Source organism: Ahaetulla prasina, chromosome 6, assembly GCF_028640845.1.
Source record: "Ahaetulla prasina isolate Xishuangbanna chromosome 6, ASM2864084v1, whole genome shotgun sequence".
In the NCBI taxonomy this organism is placed as follows: domain Eukaryota; kingdom Metazoa; phylum Chordata; class Lepidosauria; order Squamata; family Colubridae; genus Ahaetulla; species Ahaetulla prasina.
In genome coordinates, this window is record NC_080544.1 from 88008266 (window position 1) to 88027469 (window position 19204).

Sequence of the window (19204 nt, forward strand, 5' to 3'; positions counted from 1 at the left end):
CAAAGGGGAAATGAAAAACAATAGATTTATAATAAATGAACTAGAGTAGATCTACAATTAAAAAGTGACAATATTTTCAGATGCAGAAAACGATTTTGATATATTTCTTGTTAGGAGTTTTAAACAGAATGAATACAAGACAAAAATTTAAAACATGAGCACATGTTTCTACAGCAAAGAAAACACAGCTAGTTTTTCTGCAGAAAGTGTGGTCTTTATTGTATTTATATATTTAATACATGTTAAAAAGAAATTTTATAATTATATATATATTTATACTTTATAGAAACCTGAAGAAAACAGAGGATGCAATTGTTCACACTGAGAAAGAAATTGAAGAAAACAAAAACCATATACAAATCTTAAAAGAACAGCTGACTGCATTAGATGAAAGAGCTACTGAAGTTATAGATAACAGCAAAAAAGCAGAAGTATGTATTATATTTGTTTTATTTTTCAGATCATACTTAAAATGGTCATAATGATACACGAACACAAAATGTGCTTGTTGAGTAAAAGCAATAGTATTTTCTACTGAATTCTCTGATAAGCTCTCGACACTACCAAAGATTCACTCTGCTTGAGGTATATTCTGTTAAAGTACTTCTGTGTAAACTGAGTTGCTGTTTTATAATCTTTAACAGTATAACTTTTGAAAGCACAGTGAAAATCGTGGGGTCTTTGATGCTCTCTGAGCTTGTTTTCTTGCAGATGGTTCATTACTAAACTAGGTAACATCATCTGTGCTAGAAGGGTTTGGGGCTTGCTCTTGTTTTATATGTTAGTGGCTTACCCTGACAGTATTGGTAGGAATGGTCTTGATGGTGGTTCCTCCATTCATGTAGATATCATGGTCCTATGTGTTCCAGAACTCATTTTGGAGACTGAATCAAAAGCCTTACATAGTAGACAGTAGATGAAATAATAAGATAGCGGTCAGGAAAAACAGTTGTCTAAAACATTCCAAATAGAAATTAATGAAGGCTTTATTTAATTATTTATGGGATATTTTCTGACTTTATGAGAAAAGAAAGAGATTGCCCATAACTTAAAACAATATTTTAATTTATTCTGTCACCTAAGCAGACAAAACTTGTATGGCTTTTCCAATTGCTTTTCTTTGAAATTTGACTAATTTTGATGCTTTGCAAATATTTTAATTTTATTTTATAAGATTTATTTTTAAATTTTGCACGGTAACTATGCATGGTAACTATATGAATTAAAGATGCATTAAAAGGTATTTTGAAATAGATCATTAGAAATGTAAATTTTATGATAACCAAATAATAAAGATTTAATTTTAACTTCTTGTTTAGATATCCCTACCAGAGATTCAAGAGGAACGTCGTTCGGTGCTTCATATAATTAAAGCTATACAAGAAGAAGAACATTTGCTACAAAAAGAGGCTCTCAATATTAGGCTTAAAATTGAACTACTAGACAGTCACATTGCTGAGCATCAATTAAAGATTAAGTATTGGCAAAAGGAGGTAATAAATACTGATATTTTTTTAAAATAAGACAAATTACACATTTACAAAAAGGTCCTAGAGATGGTTGCTTATTTCATACAATAGGCATTAAATTATCACACGTATCATATGCTGAAATTGTAAAGATCTAATATTGAAGCAGTCAGTGGTTTTTGTGCTGGGCTTGGTATCATGGGTGGAGAAGTGGTAAAGCATATGCATTTATAGCCTTCATGGATTATACAAGGAAGAGACCTCTGTAGGGATGAATGAAATGCTTCATTCACTACAACCTCCAGAAGCCCATTTGGATAAATTTGTTTTCTTGAAAGTTATGGGGACTGAATAAGTGGATTAATATTGCAGTCCAGTGGAAACCACTGGAACTTAGAATGGTTTAAAATTAAGAAGTGTTTATTTATATGATTTTGTCTTAATGCCATCAATACTTTAATTACTGTATTTTTCGGTGTATAAGACACACTCCCCCGCCCCCCAAAAAATGGGTGGAAATGACAGCGAATGTTGCTGAAGCCCTGCCCACCCACTGGCCCCCACCCTTCAGCCTCTGCGTCCAAGCAATTTGTCTCCTTCCAGCAAACAGCCTGGTCAGCTTCAGCACAGCCTGATTTAGCATGAACAGCTGATTGGCGGTGGTATCTGCCTCCCGGAATACTGCCTATCAGCTGTTCCAGGCTGTGGGGATCCCCAACACTGCTGCCACCTATCGTCACCTCTGTGCGCTCCATTTTCGGCCCATTCCAGGCGGTATTCCGGAAGGCAGATCCAACTGCCAATCAGCTGTTCGTGCTAAATCAGGCTGTGCTGAAGTTGACCAGGCTGTTTGCTCTTTGCTGCAAGGAGGCAAATTGCTGGGAGGCAGAGGCAGATTTTTTTTTCTTGTTTTCCTTCTCAAAAGTTAGGTGAGCCTTATAATCCAGAGGGTTTTATAAGCTGAAAAATAAAGTATAAAATCGTTTATTTAAAACATCTGTAAGGCTTGCCTAAGAAAGAAAATTTAATTTTCTAAAACTTAGTATAACGTCTTTCCCTGAGTAGGGCATTCTTGAAATTCAGGAACAAGTTGAAAAATTATTTCAAAAAGTACACTATTTTTATTAGAATTTTCTTCTATCTTTTGCATTGCTGAATTCCCTATTCATTACAATTAAACTTTAATTTGTTACATTTTCCTGAAATATAATTGGTTGTGTTACATTTTTCTGAAAATGAAAATTCAGTAATTACCATATTTTTTGGAGTGTAAGACACACCAGAGTATAAGAACACCTTGGTTTTTGGGGAGGAAAATAAGAAAAAAGCTGATTGGTAGGTAGATTGGCTTCCCGGAATACCCCCAATCAGCTGTTCCAGAGGTGAATTTTAGCAACAGGTTCCTTGGTTGTGAACTCTGTGCTTTGCTTGTTTTTTTTTTTTTCCCTGCCTCTGAAACTTCTGAAACTCAGTTTCAGAAAAAAAACTTTTTTTATGCCTCTGAAACAACTTCAGAAAAAAAGTCTCTGAAGCTCTGTTTGGGGGCTTCTTTTCTGAAGCTACGTTTCTGATGCTTTTTTCAGCCTCTGAAACCTCCCTTTGAGAAGCTGGGCAGGGCTACATTCGGAGTATAAGACACACACAGATTTTCACCCTCTTTTTTCTGTAAATAAGGTGCGTCTTATACTCCAAAAAACACGGTAATTTTTATAGCCACATTTTCTAGGTAAACTTTTTAACAGTAAGACTTTCAAAATGACATACAGCACTTTAAAAACTCCACTAATCACAATTTGAGAATCTTGGCAAAAAATAAACACTAGTAACTATCTAATCAACATCTGTCTGAAAAGATCAGTAATAAACTTATTCAACTAGTGTACAGCTCTCCTATAATCTCCTCTCTAAAATAATTGCTACCAGTATGGATGGTAATTGCTCATTCACTCAATAAAATATATTTTAGATATCAAAGATATCACTGCATTCTGTGGAAGCTGAACAAACAGAAAACCTTCCAGTACTAACTGAAGATGAACTGGAAAATATTAAAGATCCAGATATTATAACAAATCAAATAGCTATTTTGGAAGCTCAGTGTCATGAAATGAAACCAAACTTGAGTGCCATTGCTGAGTATAATAAAAAGGTAAGAATTTTTCCAATATTGTTGTAGAATTCTTACAAGCTAATATAGATTAGTCCCAAGGTTATAGCCCATGTGATCATGTGATCAAAATTCAAGTATTTGACAACCCACCCAAACTTCATCTCCATCTATCCACCTCGCTCTTCCCCATCTCTTTCCTTTTGACTGCCTTGAATAGCAGCACTTGGTGGCAGCAGCATCAACCCAGGCCACAAAGCAAAACCCAGCCATCTCCTATGCTCCACGGACCTTGCCATGCCCAGTTGATTTTTCTCCCACTGCTGCTGTGGCGTGCCTGGCCTGGTTCCTATGTGAGACAGCTGCTGGCCACACTAGGTCTTGTTCCAAGGGCCATTCAGACTATTCTCCAAATTGCATGTGCACAATGCTTCAGAAGAGAAGTTTTCTAAAGGCTTTCCAAAATATCATAAGAATGGCCCATATAATTTCCCCAAGACTCTCCAAAGCATTAAGAGAATGGCATGTGTAATTTTGAGAATGACGGGTACAGCCTTCTTAAAAGATCTTAGAAGCCTGTACTTTAGCCCCAGTAATATTGTCAAGGAATGCCACTGTGCAAGGAGACCAAAATGGCAGAGAGGTGGGAAGCTAGGCAGATGGGGAAAGTTAAAGAGGAGGCAGTGTCTTACCATACTGAAGCCTGGGGCTGGGAGGGACCAAGCTGGGAATGGTTTGGATTGGGGTAGGTCCTAGCCTAACAACCTGTGGGGCTCTGTTTGGATTCCCAGAATTGCGGTCATTAAATGATATAATAATGTAATCCAGTGTTTTCTAACTGCATAACAACAACAGAAATTCTAGTCTCAATTATTCTTGTAACACTAGGACTCCCTGTACAGTTTTTGTATTCACTGTATTCACTTTGGATACTTTATAGGGAAGAGTGACAGCATTCGTTGAAATTAAGAGCCATTTATGAAATGTTACATTCTATTTAAAAACTGTTTATCTTTTTTGGATAAATTACAATGATTAATGCCTTTTGTTGTGTAAAATAAGAATTAAATAGAGGTGGGAATCCAGGAAGAAGAAAATGACAGGTGAGGTAATAAGAGTGGGTTAGAAAAAACAAGATATGTATGAAGTCATACTGACATCCAGGTATTTGTATACCAAATATTTGTTAGATCTAAGAGATAATGGAAGTGATAAATTTAATTTTAGATTGCGGAATATTACGAGGGTACAATTCTAAATTAGTAAATGGAATTTACAGTAAATTAATAAATAGTACAGATAATCCTTAGGTTAAGACAGCAACTTGGACTGGGACATGTAAACCAAGACATCACATGACTACATTGCTTAGCAATGGCAATCGGGCAGTTCCAATTGCTGTTGTAACCCCAAGACATAAGTTCATTAAGTAGGAAGTGGTGGAAGTCCCAGGTAAAGAGTGTGGGTTCTGTAGGGTGGCAGAAAATGCCTGGCCAAGTTGGAGGGGAGATAGCTGGGATAGTTGCTAAGGGAAAGACAATGTGGGTGTGTGAGTGCAGGGAGGTTGAGGGAAGGAGGCATGACAGGACGAGTTCTGGGAGGCTGAGGGAAGCTGATGTGATGCAACCTGATTGCTGGGAGACGGAAAGTGGAGATTATCACAGCGACTTGTGACCTTCCCTGCCAGGTTCCCCATTGCCTTTCCTTTTGGAAGCCGGCAGGGAAGATTGTGAATGGCAATCACATGAATGGACAAGTGTGTGACATTGAAACAATCTTAAGTGCAAGTTGGCTACCAGATGTTCAAATCGCAATCACGTGACCGTAGACATCTGGGACAGTCAGCTTTTCAAGAATCAGTCATTAAGTACCATTTGTTCAGCACCATGGCAACTTCTATTGCTGAGCAAGTGGTCGGTAAGCAAAGACAATCTGTACTGTAGTTAAGGCTGACACCACTGTTGTTTCAGTATTTCAGCACTATTAAGCTTCACTGAATTGTTAAATACATCGCTTAATTTCATTTGGTTGATTTTTAACATTTTTAGGAAGAGCTGTATCTAAAACGTGTGGCAGAGTTGGATGAAATGACCAATGAGAGAGACAAATTCAGAGAAGCTTTTGAAGGCCTTCGAAAAAAACGGCTTAATGAATTTATGGCAGGATTTAATATCATAACAAATAAGCTAAAGGAAAACTATCAGATGCTTACGCTAGGAGGGGATGCAGAACTTGAGCTTGTTGACAGTCTGGATCCTTTCTCTGAAGGAATTATGTTCAGGTTGGTATTGCATGTAATTTTCTTAATTTAAATTAAGCCATTTTAAAAGCAAGATGCATCTGTTACAAGATCAATTAGCACTAAATGATGGACCAGGATAAAATAAGGGCTAAGAATATGGACCACAATAGCTTGGTTTCACAGCTCACCAAACTTGTTTAGCCACAGAGTAACAATTGATGTCTAAATCTAATTAATTTGTACTACAAAAATAATGATGGTTCTAATGTGTCTGAAGGATTAATGGAAAATTATTGGGATGATAGATATAATGTGCTTTTGGTTTGCTTAAAGCATCTTGATGTTAATGTGAAATTAAGTAAAGCATACATTTGTGAATATCATCTTTTAGTGTTCGACCACCAAAGAAAAGTTGGAAGAAGATTTTTAACTTATCAGGTGGAGAGAAGACATTGAGCTCATTAGCTTTGGTTTTTGCTTTGCATCATTACAAGCCAACCCCTCTCTATTTCATGGATGAAATTGATGCTGCCCTTGATTTTAAAAATGTTTCCATTGTAGCATTTTACATATATGTAAGTATTAACAGAAGTTAACATCATTCAAACTTTATATATGTTAATATCAAGATAACAGTAGTTGTACATAAAAGTATTTGAACTTTTTGGAAATGTACACTCCCACAAATTAAGAAAATGAAATCTGAAAATAATTTTTTAAAGTGTTTGATTAATTCACAACTGCAAAAACTGGGTAGAAAACACTGTAGAAAATGCACATGACCAGTATTTTAGTGCAGCGATACCACCAACCAGTGGTCCACGGAGCAGCCAGATTTTGCTCTCTATTGCGGACGCCAGCAAGCTCTCATCTCTTGAGGAGTGCTCACTGAAGCGGCATGGGAAATTTTAGCCAGGCTCCTCAAGAGATGAGAGTTTGCAGGGGGCGATCTGGTGTCCGCAATGGAGAGCAAAATCCGTCTGCTCCCCTGACCAGACACCGTTTACAGCTCCGAGTCCCAAGCAGCAGGAGACAAGGGCTGCTTTGCGTCACTGGCTGGCGCAAATATACCAAGGCAAAATGCTGATGCCATGCAAAATGAAATAGAGAAAAAGAGACAGAATCAGAGAGAGAGATTCAGAATGAAAGAGAAAGAAAGAAAATCAGAGAGAGAATGAGAGAGACAGAATGAAGGAATAAGAGAGAGAGAATCAGAAAGAGAGAGTGGGGGGAGAGAGAAAGAGTGGGAGAGAGAGAGAATTAGAATCAGAATGAGAGATAGAAAGAGAATAAGAGAATCAGAGAGTGAGAGAATCAGAATGAGAGGGGGGGGAGAATGAGAATGAGTGGGGGGGGAGAAAGAGAATGAGAGAGAGAGAGTGGGAGAGAGAGAATGAGGGGGAGAGAAAGAGAGATGAGAGAGAGAATGAGTGGGAGAGAGAGAAAGAGGGCGGGGGGAGAAAGAGAAAGAAAGAGAGAAGGGAGAGTGCCTGAAGGACCCCATCCTGTCACTGGGAGTCCAGGCGCTTCAGCAAGTGGTGCGTTGGATTTGTATTAGTGGTCGCAGGATTTAAAATTATGAACTTGATGGTCCTTGAGGTCCAAAAGGTTGGGGACTCCCGTTTTAGTGCAAGCATACTCATGTTGTTTCTTTTCAATATTTTGCATAGTTAAGATACCAGACTAGAAAGAAGTGGACCATGAGCTCAAGTTCCACTATAAAAACTAACTGGGTGACCTTGGGCGAGTCATTCTCTAAGCCCAAATCACTTCAAAGGGTGGTTTGCTGTGGGAAAATGGAGGAAGGTGTGTTGGATATGTCTGTTGCCTTGAGTTATTTGTAAAACTAAAAAAGCGGGATACCAGTAAATAAAAATAAAGTAAATAAATAAATGAGGCAAACATTAAGGTATGACATAAGAAAAGGAAATATAGTTAAAACTAGTTTATACCAATATTCTTCAGTATATGATTTGCTTCAGAAAAACACGTGAGTTTGAGCTGCTGCTTTGGGGTGGAGTGGGGGTGGAAAATTTCTGCATTTCTTTCTGATTTGCTTCAGAAAAACACGTGAGTTTGAGCTGCTGCTTTGGGGTGGAGTGGGGGTGGAAAATTTCTGCATTTCTTTCTGATTTGCTTCAGAAAAACACGTGAGTTTGAGCTGCTGCTTTGGGGTGGAGTGGGGTGGAAAATTTCTGCATTTCTTTCTGATTTGCTTCAGAAAACACGTGAGTTTGAGCTGCTGCTTTGGGGTGGAGTGGGGTGGAAAATTTCTGCATTTCTTTCTGATTTGCTTCAGAAAACACGTGAGTTTGAGCTGCTGCTTTGGGGTGGAGTGGGGTGGAAAATTTCTGCATTTCTTTCTGATTTGCTTCAGAAAACACGTGAGTTTGAGCTGCTGCTTTGGGGTGGAGTGGGGTGGAAAATTTCTGCATTTCTTTCTGATTTGCTTCAGAAAAACACGTGAGTTTGAGCTGCTGCTTTGGGGTGGAGTGGGGGTGGAAAATTTCTGCATTTCTTTCTGATTTGCTTCAGAAAAACACGTGAGTTTGAGCTGCTGCTTTGGGGTGGAGTGGGGGTGGAAAATTTCTGCATTTCTTTCTGATTTGCTTCAGGAAAACACGTGAGTTTGTGCTGCTGCTTTGGGGTGGAGTGGGGGTGGAAAATTTCTGCATTTCTTTCTGATTTGCTTCAGAAAAACACGTGAGTTTGAGCTGCTGCTTTGGGGTGGAGTGGGGGTGGAAAATTTCTGCATTTCTTTCTCATTTTCACAACCCGCGCGCCGTTAGGCGCGCGAATCTAATCTAATCACTATAAATAAAATATAGCAATAATATATTCAGGGTTGGTCCACTTGAGATTGTGATTTTATTCTATTCAAAATGACTGGCTTAGTTCAGTGCAATACTTGTTTTGCAGCTGTCTTTCGCAGTACCTTTTTCAAATTTGGGTACTGTCCTCTTTGTAAACAAATTAGCAGTCTACGTGGACAGATTACATATCTAGAATCTCTAATCTATGCTCTCCAAGCAGAAATTAGGTACCCAATTCAGCCATTCCAGCTGCTGAGCCATCAGCCCCCTCTACCACAAAGATCCTGCAGGAAAAGGGCAGTATGGACAACCGTGGGATCTGGCAGGGTGAGAGCTGTGAACCATAAACACAAAGCTTTTACAGTGTCCCAGTATAACAGATATAGTGCCCTTGCTGACCTAAATAGGAACACTAAAGTGACAGATCAAGGTAGTTGTGATACTGATAACTCAAACAATCAAGGGATTATGGTTCAAGATGAAGAACTTACTTTGGAAAAGTGTGAACCTACTTTGGAAAAGTGTGTATCAAGTATTACAGATCGGTCACACAAGAAGAGCAAGGTATCCAAAAAGAGAAACCACCTTCTGATTGGTGATTCAATTGTAAGGGATGTAAATTTAGGAAAGGATATGGAGGTTTTGAAAGACGCCAGGTGTCTACCTGGTGCTACTGCCAGCAGAGACAAGAGGCGTATTCTTAAGATAGTCAAGAATGCCAGTAAGGATTCTGATGTTGATGCTATTATACACCTTGGCACAAATGATCTGTCCCAAAAGGATGTGCTTTCTGTGCAGAATGATTTCCAGAGCTTAGGGTATGAACTTAATAGCATAGGTTGTAGGCTTAACTTTTCAGAGGTTTTACCAGTACATAAGGAACAAAAAGGTAAAGGCCAGCGTGTAGTGGAGTTTAATGTGTGGCTAAAGGAGTGGTGTAAAAGGGAAGGCTTTGGTTTTATTAGTCATGATGTCTGCAACTGGTCCAATGAAAAATTGTACAAAGAGATGGATTGCATCCATCAAAGAAAGGACTGAGTTACTTAGCAATACATTCACAGATTTCCAGGAGAAACATTTAAACTGACCAGTGGGGACAGAGAATTAACTGATATAGAAAATTTCTGTCCCCAGCAATCGAAAACTAAAAGGGTTATCAGTGCATGTAACATAGATGTCTGTATGGGTAAGACTATCAACCATGCTATCAAGCAAAACCAAGCATTTAACAGTGAGTGCCATACCATGTGCACTAAACCAACAGGTGGCATGAAAGTAGGGGCAGTCAACACAGGTTATGTAGACAGTAAACACAAGATCAATCCAAATGGACTCAAATGTCTATACACCAATGCACAGAGTATGAGGAATAAACAGGGTGAATTAGAAATCCAAGTAAATGAGGGTAGATATGATATTGTTGCCATTACGGAAACTTGGTGGGATGAAACTGACAAATGGAACATACAGCTAGAGGATATAAATTATTTAAAAGAAATAGACCAAATAAAGAGGAGGTGGAGTTGCACTATATATAAGAAATAACTACATCTCTACAGAAATAGAGCACAACAATGATGAAAATCATCTTGAATGTATTTGGGTCAATATAAAAGGGTGAAAACGATATTGCCATAGGTCTATACTATAGGCCACCCAACCAAACAGAGGAAGTAGATGAACTTTTGCTAGTCAGCTAACTAAGGTATGTAGGAAGCACATCACAGTAGTAATGGGGATTTTAACTACCCTGACATCAACTGGGAAACAAACTCTGCACCAAGTGGAAGATCCAACAGGTTCCTAACAAACCTAGCAGACAACTTTGTTTCCCAAAAATAGAGAAGGCGACAAGGGATCAGCCATATTGGACTTAATTCTCACTAACAGAGATGAAATGATAGAAGGTGTTGAAGCTACAGGAACCTTGGGGCAAGTGACCACGCAATATTGGAATTCAACATTAAGCAAATACAAGTAGTAGAACAAAGTCAAACTAGAGTCTTGGACTTTAAGAGCTAATTTCAATAAACTTAGAGAGATCTTGAGAAGGATTCAATGGATGAGAATCCTCAGGGGGAAAACAACTCAAGAAGCTTGGGAAATTTTGAAAAGTGAGATTATAAAAGCACAGTCTAACACAATACCAATGAAGAAGAAAAATAGTAGATCACAAAAGAAACCAGCATGGATGCATAAAGAACTATCTGACAAATTGAAAGACAAAAGGACAAATATAAAAAGTGGAAAGAGGGCAAATAACTAAGGCAGAATATCAGCAAATAGCCGAGCCTGTAAAGATGAAGTGAGGAAAGCTAAGGCTCACAATGAACAAAGGCTAGCGACAAAAGTAAAAATAATAAAAAGCTTCTTCCAACATGTTAAAAACAAGAAAAAGTCAAGGAAACAATTGGCCCATTGCTGGGAGAAAGTGGCAAGAAGATGACAAGCAACAGGAGAAAGCAGATCTACTTAACTCATATTTTGCATCTGTCTTTACACAAAAGGAAAAACAATCCAACCTATCAAAACAGCACTACAAAAACAGATTAGAAACACAAGTTAAAATAGGGAAGAAAATGGTAAGTGAACACCTGTCTACCTAGACGAGTTCAAATCACCAGGACCGGATGGATTACACCCCAAGGTTCTGAAGGAACTGGCAGGCGTGATCTCAGAACCACTGAACTATATCTTTCAAAGATCCTGGAGCACAGGGAGCTGCCAGAGGACTGGAAAAGAGCTGATGTAGTTCCCATCTTCAAAAAAGGGAAAAAAACAGATCCAGGAAACTACAGACCTATCAGTCTGACCTCAATACCGGGGAAGATTCTGGAAAAGATAATCAAGCAACGAATCACCGAACACCTAGAAGCAAACAAAGTAATAACCAAAAGCCAACATGGGTTTGTCAAAACAGATCATGCCAGACTAATCTTATCGCATTCTTTGACAAAATGACAAAATTAGTAGACCAGAGGAATGCTGTTGATATAATTTACTTGGACTTCAGTAAAGCATTTGATAAAGTAGACCATAACCTACTACTAGATAAAGTAGAAAAATGTGGGTTAGACAGCACCACCACCAGATGGATTCGTAACTGGCTGACCAACCGCACTCAACGTGTAGTCCTCAACGGAACTACATCCACATGGAGGGAAGTATGCAGTGGAGTACCCCAAGGCTCTGTTTTAGGCCCAGTACTCTTCAACATCTTCATCAATGACTTGGACGAGGGGATAGATGGGGAACTCATCAAATTTGCAGATGACACCAAGCTGGCAGGAATAGCCAACACTCCAGAAGATAGGCTCAAGTTACAGAAAGATCTTGACAGACTTGAACATTGGGCGCTATCTAACAAAATGAAATTCAACAGTGAAAAAGTAAGGTTCTACATTTAGGCCAAAAACAAAATGCACCAGTACCGTATATGTGGTACCTTGCTCAATAGTAGTACCTGTGAGAGGGATCTTGGAGTCCTAGTGGATAACCATCTAGATATGAGCCAGCAGTGCAGCAGCTGTTAAAAAGCCAACACAGTTCTGGGCTGCATAAACAGAGGATAGAATCAAGATCACGTGAAGTGCTAGTACCACTTTATAATGCCTTGGTAAGGCCACACTTGGAATATTGCATCCAGTTTTGGTCGCCACGATGTAAAAAAGATGTTGAGACTCTAGAAAGAGTGCAGAGAAGAGCAACAAAGATGATTAGGGGACTGGAGGATAAAACATATGAAGAACGGTTGCAGGAACTGGGTATGTCTAGTTTAACAAAAAGAAGGACTAGGGGAGACATGATAGCAGTGTTCCAATATCTCAGGGGCTGCCACAGAGAAGTGGGAGTTGGGCTGTTCTCCAGAGCACCTGAGGGTAGAACAAGAAGCAATGGGTGGAAACTGATCAAGGAAAGAAGCAACTTAGAACTAAGGAGAAATTTCCTGACAGTTAGAACAATTAATAAGTGGAACGACTTGCCTTCAGAAGTTGTGAATGCTCCAACACTGGAAATTTTTAAGAAAATGTTGGATAACCATCTGACTGAGATGGTGTAGGGTTTCCTGCCTGGGCAGGGGGTTGGACTAGAAGGCCTCCAAGGTCCCTTCCAACTCTGATGTTATGTTATGTTATGTTATGTTATATACCTCATATTTCTTTCTCTCCTTACAAACTATCATTGATTCTACTACATGTCTTTTGTTCTTATTCTTCTTGAGGATTTCATCTATTCCAGCCAACAATAACTTTCTCATTCTTCCCCTTTCCTTTGATACATTAACACTTAATCTTCAGAATTACTTATTATTGTGTGCCTTATTTTAAAAATTTAGTAGTCTTTTTTTCAACTTATCTGCAGGGAATGAAGTGATATAATTTTAGAGACTCAGGACAGCCTGACACCTTCTGTGTAAGAAAACCTAATTAATAACTGAAATTTATTTTCTCTTAAGACAGTTGAAGAGGGTTACTAATGTTGATGCTGAGGCCAATACTGAGAAGTGCTGGTTCTATTATTGTAACTGGGAAGGATTATAAAAGCATTTTCTAAAAAATCACTGTGTTGCGAATATTAACACAAAATTTATTCCAATTTCCAGGAGCAAACAAAAAACGCACAGTTCATCATCATTTCTCTGCGAAACAACATGTTTGAAATAGCAGACAGACTTATTGGTATTTACAAGACTTACAATACAACAAAAAGTGTTGCAACAAATCCCAAAATTATTGCATCAAAGGGACTTGCTGAACCTGGTTCCACAGAATGCTTCTGAATATGGACTTTTCTTTCAACATTTTTTTTCCTAATGAAGATTTGCCAATAATTTAATATCTATTTTCTATAAGTGCTTTTTGAATTTAACTTTTTTACTGAGTGTCCATTATCTTAAACAATATAGATCTCTTCAACTCTAAGTGAGTTCTTAAAACAGACAAATAATTCAAATGTGACTTTTGGTAGAAGTACCTAGTGATTAAAATGGTGGATTTTTTAAAAAAAATACAGGCTATTTTTATTTGAATTTGAAAATAAAATTTTGATAAATTTCTAGTAAATAAGTTGATAAACCATAACAAAAAAAATGAATAGCGAGCAGAGTCTGATATTGTGCTAGCTGCGGTATGGTTCTTTGATTTGGTTTGGCATCTGGATTTGGGATTGATTTGACAATTAAAACCCAGGTACAATAAATAATGGTTAAACGGACCCTGACTCAAACATTTTGTAAGCCCATTATCTTAAACGTTTCAGCAATAATTAAAAATTATTGCTGAAATATGTTCACATACATGTATTGCAGAATAAGACACTCTAATAATGGACACGATGCTACGATGCCAGAAAAATCCCATGGTTCTTAACCAGACAATATCCATCAAGCATATGATGCTTAAATAAGTTGATTCCCTTAAAATAGCTGTGGTAGAAAACTTTTTGTCTGAATATCCCATTTGGCAGTAAAAAATTTTTTTTTTACCTACCCTAGAAAACTATAGCTAATGTTAACAAGACAATGTTAAGTTTTATGAACGATGGCTTGATTCATTATGTTCTACCAGACAGAAGGATGTATGTATGTATTTATACATACATACATACATTTTATAGGATCTCATCCTGTGCTGGCTCAGATTGTCTTTATAATCTCTATGGTACCAGTCCCAAGAATTAGGGCAGAGACTACATCCATAATCCATTCTATGCCACTTGCTAGCTGAAGGATAGCTGATCTGCAGCATGGCTGAGCTCTGCTGCCTGCTCACCAGAGAGCCTCTACAATGGACTCACCTGATGCAGTCCAACTTGGCAACCATGTAGGGAAGCACTGTGCCAGCCTCCAGTCACTTCATTTACCATTGGGCCAGTTGTTTCTGCTGTGGTTGCTATTGCCACCATTGCTGGTCGTATTTCTCCCACCTGCTCAAGCAATTAGTTGTGACAGTGTTGAACAAGTAGGTCTTTAGACCAGTCTTCAAAATTCTAGCTGTTGCAACATCTCTACAGTCATGTGATTACGATCTAGATGCTTGGCGACTGATCACATGACAGCCATTTGTGACCTTCGCTGGCTTGTCCCAACTGAAGCCAATGCGGAAGGGGACAGGGAAAGTTGCAAATTGCTCCTGTAAGTCATTTACACTGCGCCTAAGGAGCCCCATTACTGTAAGATTTTGGGGATCTTGTAGTCTATAGTCATGATGTGCTTAGTGATGAAAATTCCAGTCCCATTTCCCATCATTAAATTACTTGTATGGATTATACTGAAGCTTTTACAAAATAGTTTTGAGTTTTATTTCTGGAGTTCATTCCTTCTGTGAGACAGGAAGCCCTAGTTTGATTTTATCTGAGTTTTAAGGAAGAGAATATCCTGGAACAACCTCTTCAATTGGAATTTATATTTTATAGCAAAAAAGCTTTTCCATAGAAAAGGAGGATAAAGAATATGATTTTTGCACATCTTTCTTTAACTCCATGTTTTGAATTGAAATAAAATGAATGTTCATCCATAGTAATCTTAAAATTGCTTAATCATATTCCATGTTTCTCAAACAAATTAAGGGTGTGCCCAAAATGGAAAACCGGCTTTATTTCAAGCCTAAAACAAACATCACCTCAAACTTTTCACAAACCATTTCAAATGAGCTGCAGTTTGGTAGAAATAAAACTTGGATTGTGGGTGGTGGTCTGGATTTTGCCTGAAACAAAAGTCATGGGACTTGCCGAGTAATTCTAAACACTGAATGTGACAAGAATGGTATTCAATTTCCCCTTTCCTATTTCCTTCCGTGTTGATACTGCATTAGCTCAATATATGTATTTTTATGCTGCAGAAAGCTACCAGTTTTAATCATTTAGGGTGCTGACAACCCCTTATTTCTATATATGCATTTAGGAACAACAAAAGGTCTTAAGATACTGAAAAGTGGGAGATATTGCAAACAGGCTGCCAAGCCTATTTCTTTTATAGATTTCCCAGCTAACATGACTGTTTCTATAAAAAATTTAAAAGGTTTTATTCACAATTGCTACTTATTCCAACAGTTCCCTTAGTGCTACCAGTACTTCATAGTTCACTGCTCCAGAGCAGAGCAGTGTCGTATACTTAGAAATTCACACTTGCTATATTTCCTTCTCAACAATTATGCTTCTCTACTATAAGGAATGTGTATCACACTATTCCCCTTGCTATCCAAATCCCCAGAATCACAGGATTACTCCTAGGCTGTGAGGGGATGGGGAAGGAAGGGGCAGGAAGAGTTTGGTCTAGTGCCATGATAGCGAACTTATGGCATGTGTGGCACAGGTGGCACGCGGAGCCATATTGATGGGCACATGAGTGTTGTCCTAGCTCAGCTCCAGTGCGCATGTGCGCGTCAGCCAGCTGATTTTTTGGCCTTCCAGTCCTACTGGAAGTCGGGAAACGGGCTGTTTCCGGCTTCAGGAGGCCCTCAGGATGGGTGGGGAAGGCTGTTTTCACTCTCCCCAGGCTCCAGAGGCTTTCTAGGAGCCTTGGGAAGGGGAAAAACGGGCCTACCTTGCCATTGCATGCCAAAAGCGGGGGAGAGCATGGGGGGGTCACGTGCACATACGTGGGAGAGCAGGGCGCATTGAATTACGGATGTGGGCATGTACACCCGCGACCCCCGTTTTTTGCACGCAAACGGCAAAAGGGTTAGCCATCATTGGTCTAGTGGTTAAGGCACCAGGCTAGAAACTCAAAAACTAGTCCTCCCATAGACATGAAAACTGGTTAGGTGACATTGGGTGAGTCACTCACTTAGTTCAACTCGCTCACAGGGTTGTGGGAAAAATAAGAGGAAGGAATATAAGGTATGCCTCGAGTTATTTATAAAAATAAAGGCAGGGTGATTTAAAAAATCTTTAAAAATTAGTCATGCTCTACAGTGAAAGGCAGAAACAATTTCTAAGCAACAAAGATGGCTAACAAAATTTAAATAGAGCCCTACCCTGACAATGCTTACCTCATACACAGCCCTATTTCAATAAGTGGGAATGGGAACCATCAGACCTGGGCATCAAATTAAGCACTGGACACGGAGTATGTTTGGCAGATGGGTGAGTTACTTGTTCTTTCCATATTGAACCCATGGCCCTTTCAGAGTTCTGAATGTAAACAGTAGTCCGTATTGCTGGGCAGACTTCTGTTGGTTCACAGCCAGGGTTCCTAGGATAAAATTGTTTTGACAGCCATGGTGCTCTCACAAGAAATTGAGCCTTCCCTAAATGTTTTCCTAGCAGCATCAGATGAAACGCTTCTTCCCCACCTTTGAGCCTGTACCAGTTTTAAACTTCTATTACAGAAGACAACTTTTAAATCTGCCTTAGTTTGATCTGCAATTGGACAAAGAGGATTAGGTGTGTGCGAGCTAAGATTCAGAGATTCCATTATTGTGCAGTAGCAACTTCTTTACTATATAAATTTTGGTTTGGCAATAATTGATCTCTTCTGTAGGATTAAAGGACCTATTACATCAATTCCTTTCTTGAAACTTTTAAGACATTCTAGGAATTCCTGTATTTTGGAAGGTTTTTGCTGGCAGGGTTAGTGAGCCTCTCATGGCCGTGTCATGCTTAGAATGCCTTCTAAGATAGAAAATGGGCATCTGAAATGCCTACTGAAGATGTAGAAGCTGAAAAGTTATTTTGACTCTGAAAAAAAATTAAATAAGCAGCTGGATGGCTAGAAAGTGGGTTATGAAAATCTAAATGCCTATGAATGTGAGTAAATATAAATGTATTATTTATTTACATTTATTAAATTTGTTTGCTGCTCATCTTGCCACAGTGACTATTATTTTGTCTGCTCTATCACAGCCAAAGAAAGAAAAAGAACAGCCAAAACCCACTTACTTTTCTATCACTAGTACATCCTTTAAGAATTATTCTGCAATTTTAACCCAGATGAAACCTTGTTCATTTTTAAAAATTTGCTAAGGGGGACATTGCAGACATCTATAAAATTTTATGTCTAACAATGCCTGGAAAGCTGTCCAAAGTATTTGGAGAAATAGTTTCTGAATCTTGGGCACAAGTTTGATGCTTGCTTCTATCCAGTCCCTTATACTTGATCCCTGGCAATTTGTCTATTAAGATCTGGATGTTAATGATGAAAATGGTAAATATGTCCGGTAGTGGTCCCCTCCTTTGCAAGTGTACTTTGCAAGTAAAAATCCCTTTTAGATATATTAGATGTAGAAATATTTGAGAATCATTGTGCCACAACTATCATGCTTTGTGGCCAATTGCTTAATAGAGAAATGGAAGATCATCTTCACACTTTCTTGCAGGATTAACAATTCTCTGCACCTACTTAAATCAGGTTGTAAACCACATTTTTTTACATTAAAATTGCCTTGGCTTCCTCAGCATTGGGAACTGTAGCTCTGTGCAGTTAGTCCTAAAGTGAGGTGCTGTATTTCTAAGGCTGCTAGGTAACATGCCTTTGATATTATCTAACAAATTTAATCTCATGTATATTGAAATTAATAAATCCTCTCGTTATATTTACATTTCAGCATTGAAAGCAGATTACCAAAATAGTTTAGCTTCATTTCAGATATGATTGGACTACTTTCTAAGGTCAAGTTTTAAATATATATATATATTTAAAAAGTGAATATTCCTGATTTCTATATAGCACCCCCTGTAAAGACAAAACAGATGGATTTAAGAGATTCATACTGAGCTGTAGGATAAATGAAACACTGGGATTTTTTTCTTCTAGATCACTAAAACTTTTCTCATTTATAGTGTCTGCAACTGGCAAAGTTTAATACTGAGCACATTTATAGGTTCCTTGTGCCCCTTGTTATTTAAAATTTAACAAGTTGTATTTGTTTTTCTTTGAAAAGGATCCATTTCCCTGAAAGTATCCACATTCAGTAAAATAAAAAAAATCCATCTGTCCCCAAACTTCATGAATTGTGACCCCCATATTAAAGCAAATCACAAGTGATATTTGCACTAAAATTTGAGGAGGAACAAACATGCATGTTGAAAAGATATGGTGTTTCTCATCAGTTACAATCTTAGTCTTACTCAAGAAGTTTATTTTTCTATACTTATTTAAAATAGCTTCAGAAATATAACTATTAATACAATTATAGCTAAAGGAATTTTTTATTAATTAAAAATACAAATTCTGAAACCTGAAAAATCCATTACAAATTTTAAAATTTAAAAGCATGAATGAGAGAATCAATACTGAGGATGGAAATAACAAATTTCAAAAAAACCTACTCCCTGATCATCATGCAGCTGCTATACACCATATATGGTATGACTAACAGAAAAGAGGCTACTAACGTACATTATTTAAAATATATTTTCTACCAGGCTCTTATGCTGTATGTTTATGTTGAACCAACTACAGTTAAGGATGATGACAATATTTACTCGGAAACCACATTTATAGTTTATATGTATTCCTTTTTAGTAATCTCATTTTATGTGGTAACAGCTAAACATCTCTTTTCGCAACATGAAAGCATGTTAAACAAGTCCATTAATCTTTTTAGCAAACTCCTTAAACTCTATTCTGAAG

General features: G+C 38.0%; 1 protein-coding gene across 5 annotated transcripts in view; it reads left to right on the plus strand.

Annotated features, from left to right (window-relative positions):
- Positions 1 to 18951, plus strand: part of SMC4 (structural maintenance of chromosomes 4) — a 56675-nt gene extending 37724 nt beyond the window's left edge. For all 5 annotated transcript variants that reach the window (XM_058187602.1, XM_058187598.1, XM_058187600.1 and 2 more), the window contains 6 exons: positions 287 to 431; positions 1320 to 1493; positions 3436 to 3618; positions 5625 to 5857; positions 6210 to 6393; positions 13235 to 18951. In XM_058187602.1, the coding sequence (XP_058043585.1) occupies positions 287 to 431; positions 1320 to 1493; positions 3436 to 3618; positions 5625 to 5857; positions 6210 to 6393; positions 13235 to 13411 (1096 nt within the window). In that variant the 3' untranslated portion in view covers positions 13412 to 18951. The remainder of the gene's footprint in view (positions 1 to 286; positions 432 to 1319; positions 1494 to 3435; positions 3619 to 5624; positions 5858 to 6209; positions 6394 to 13234) is intronic.
- Positions 18952 to 19204: the final 253 nt, after the last annotated feature.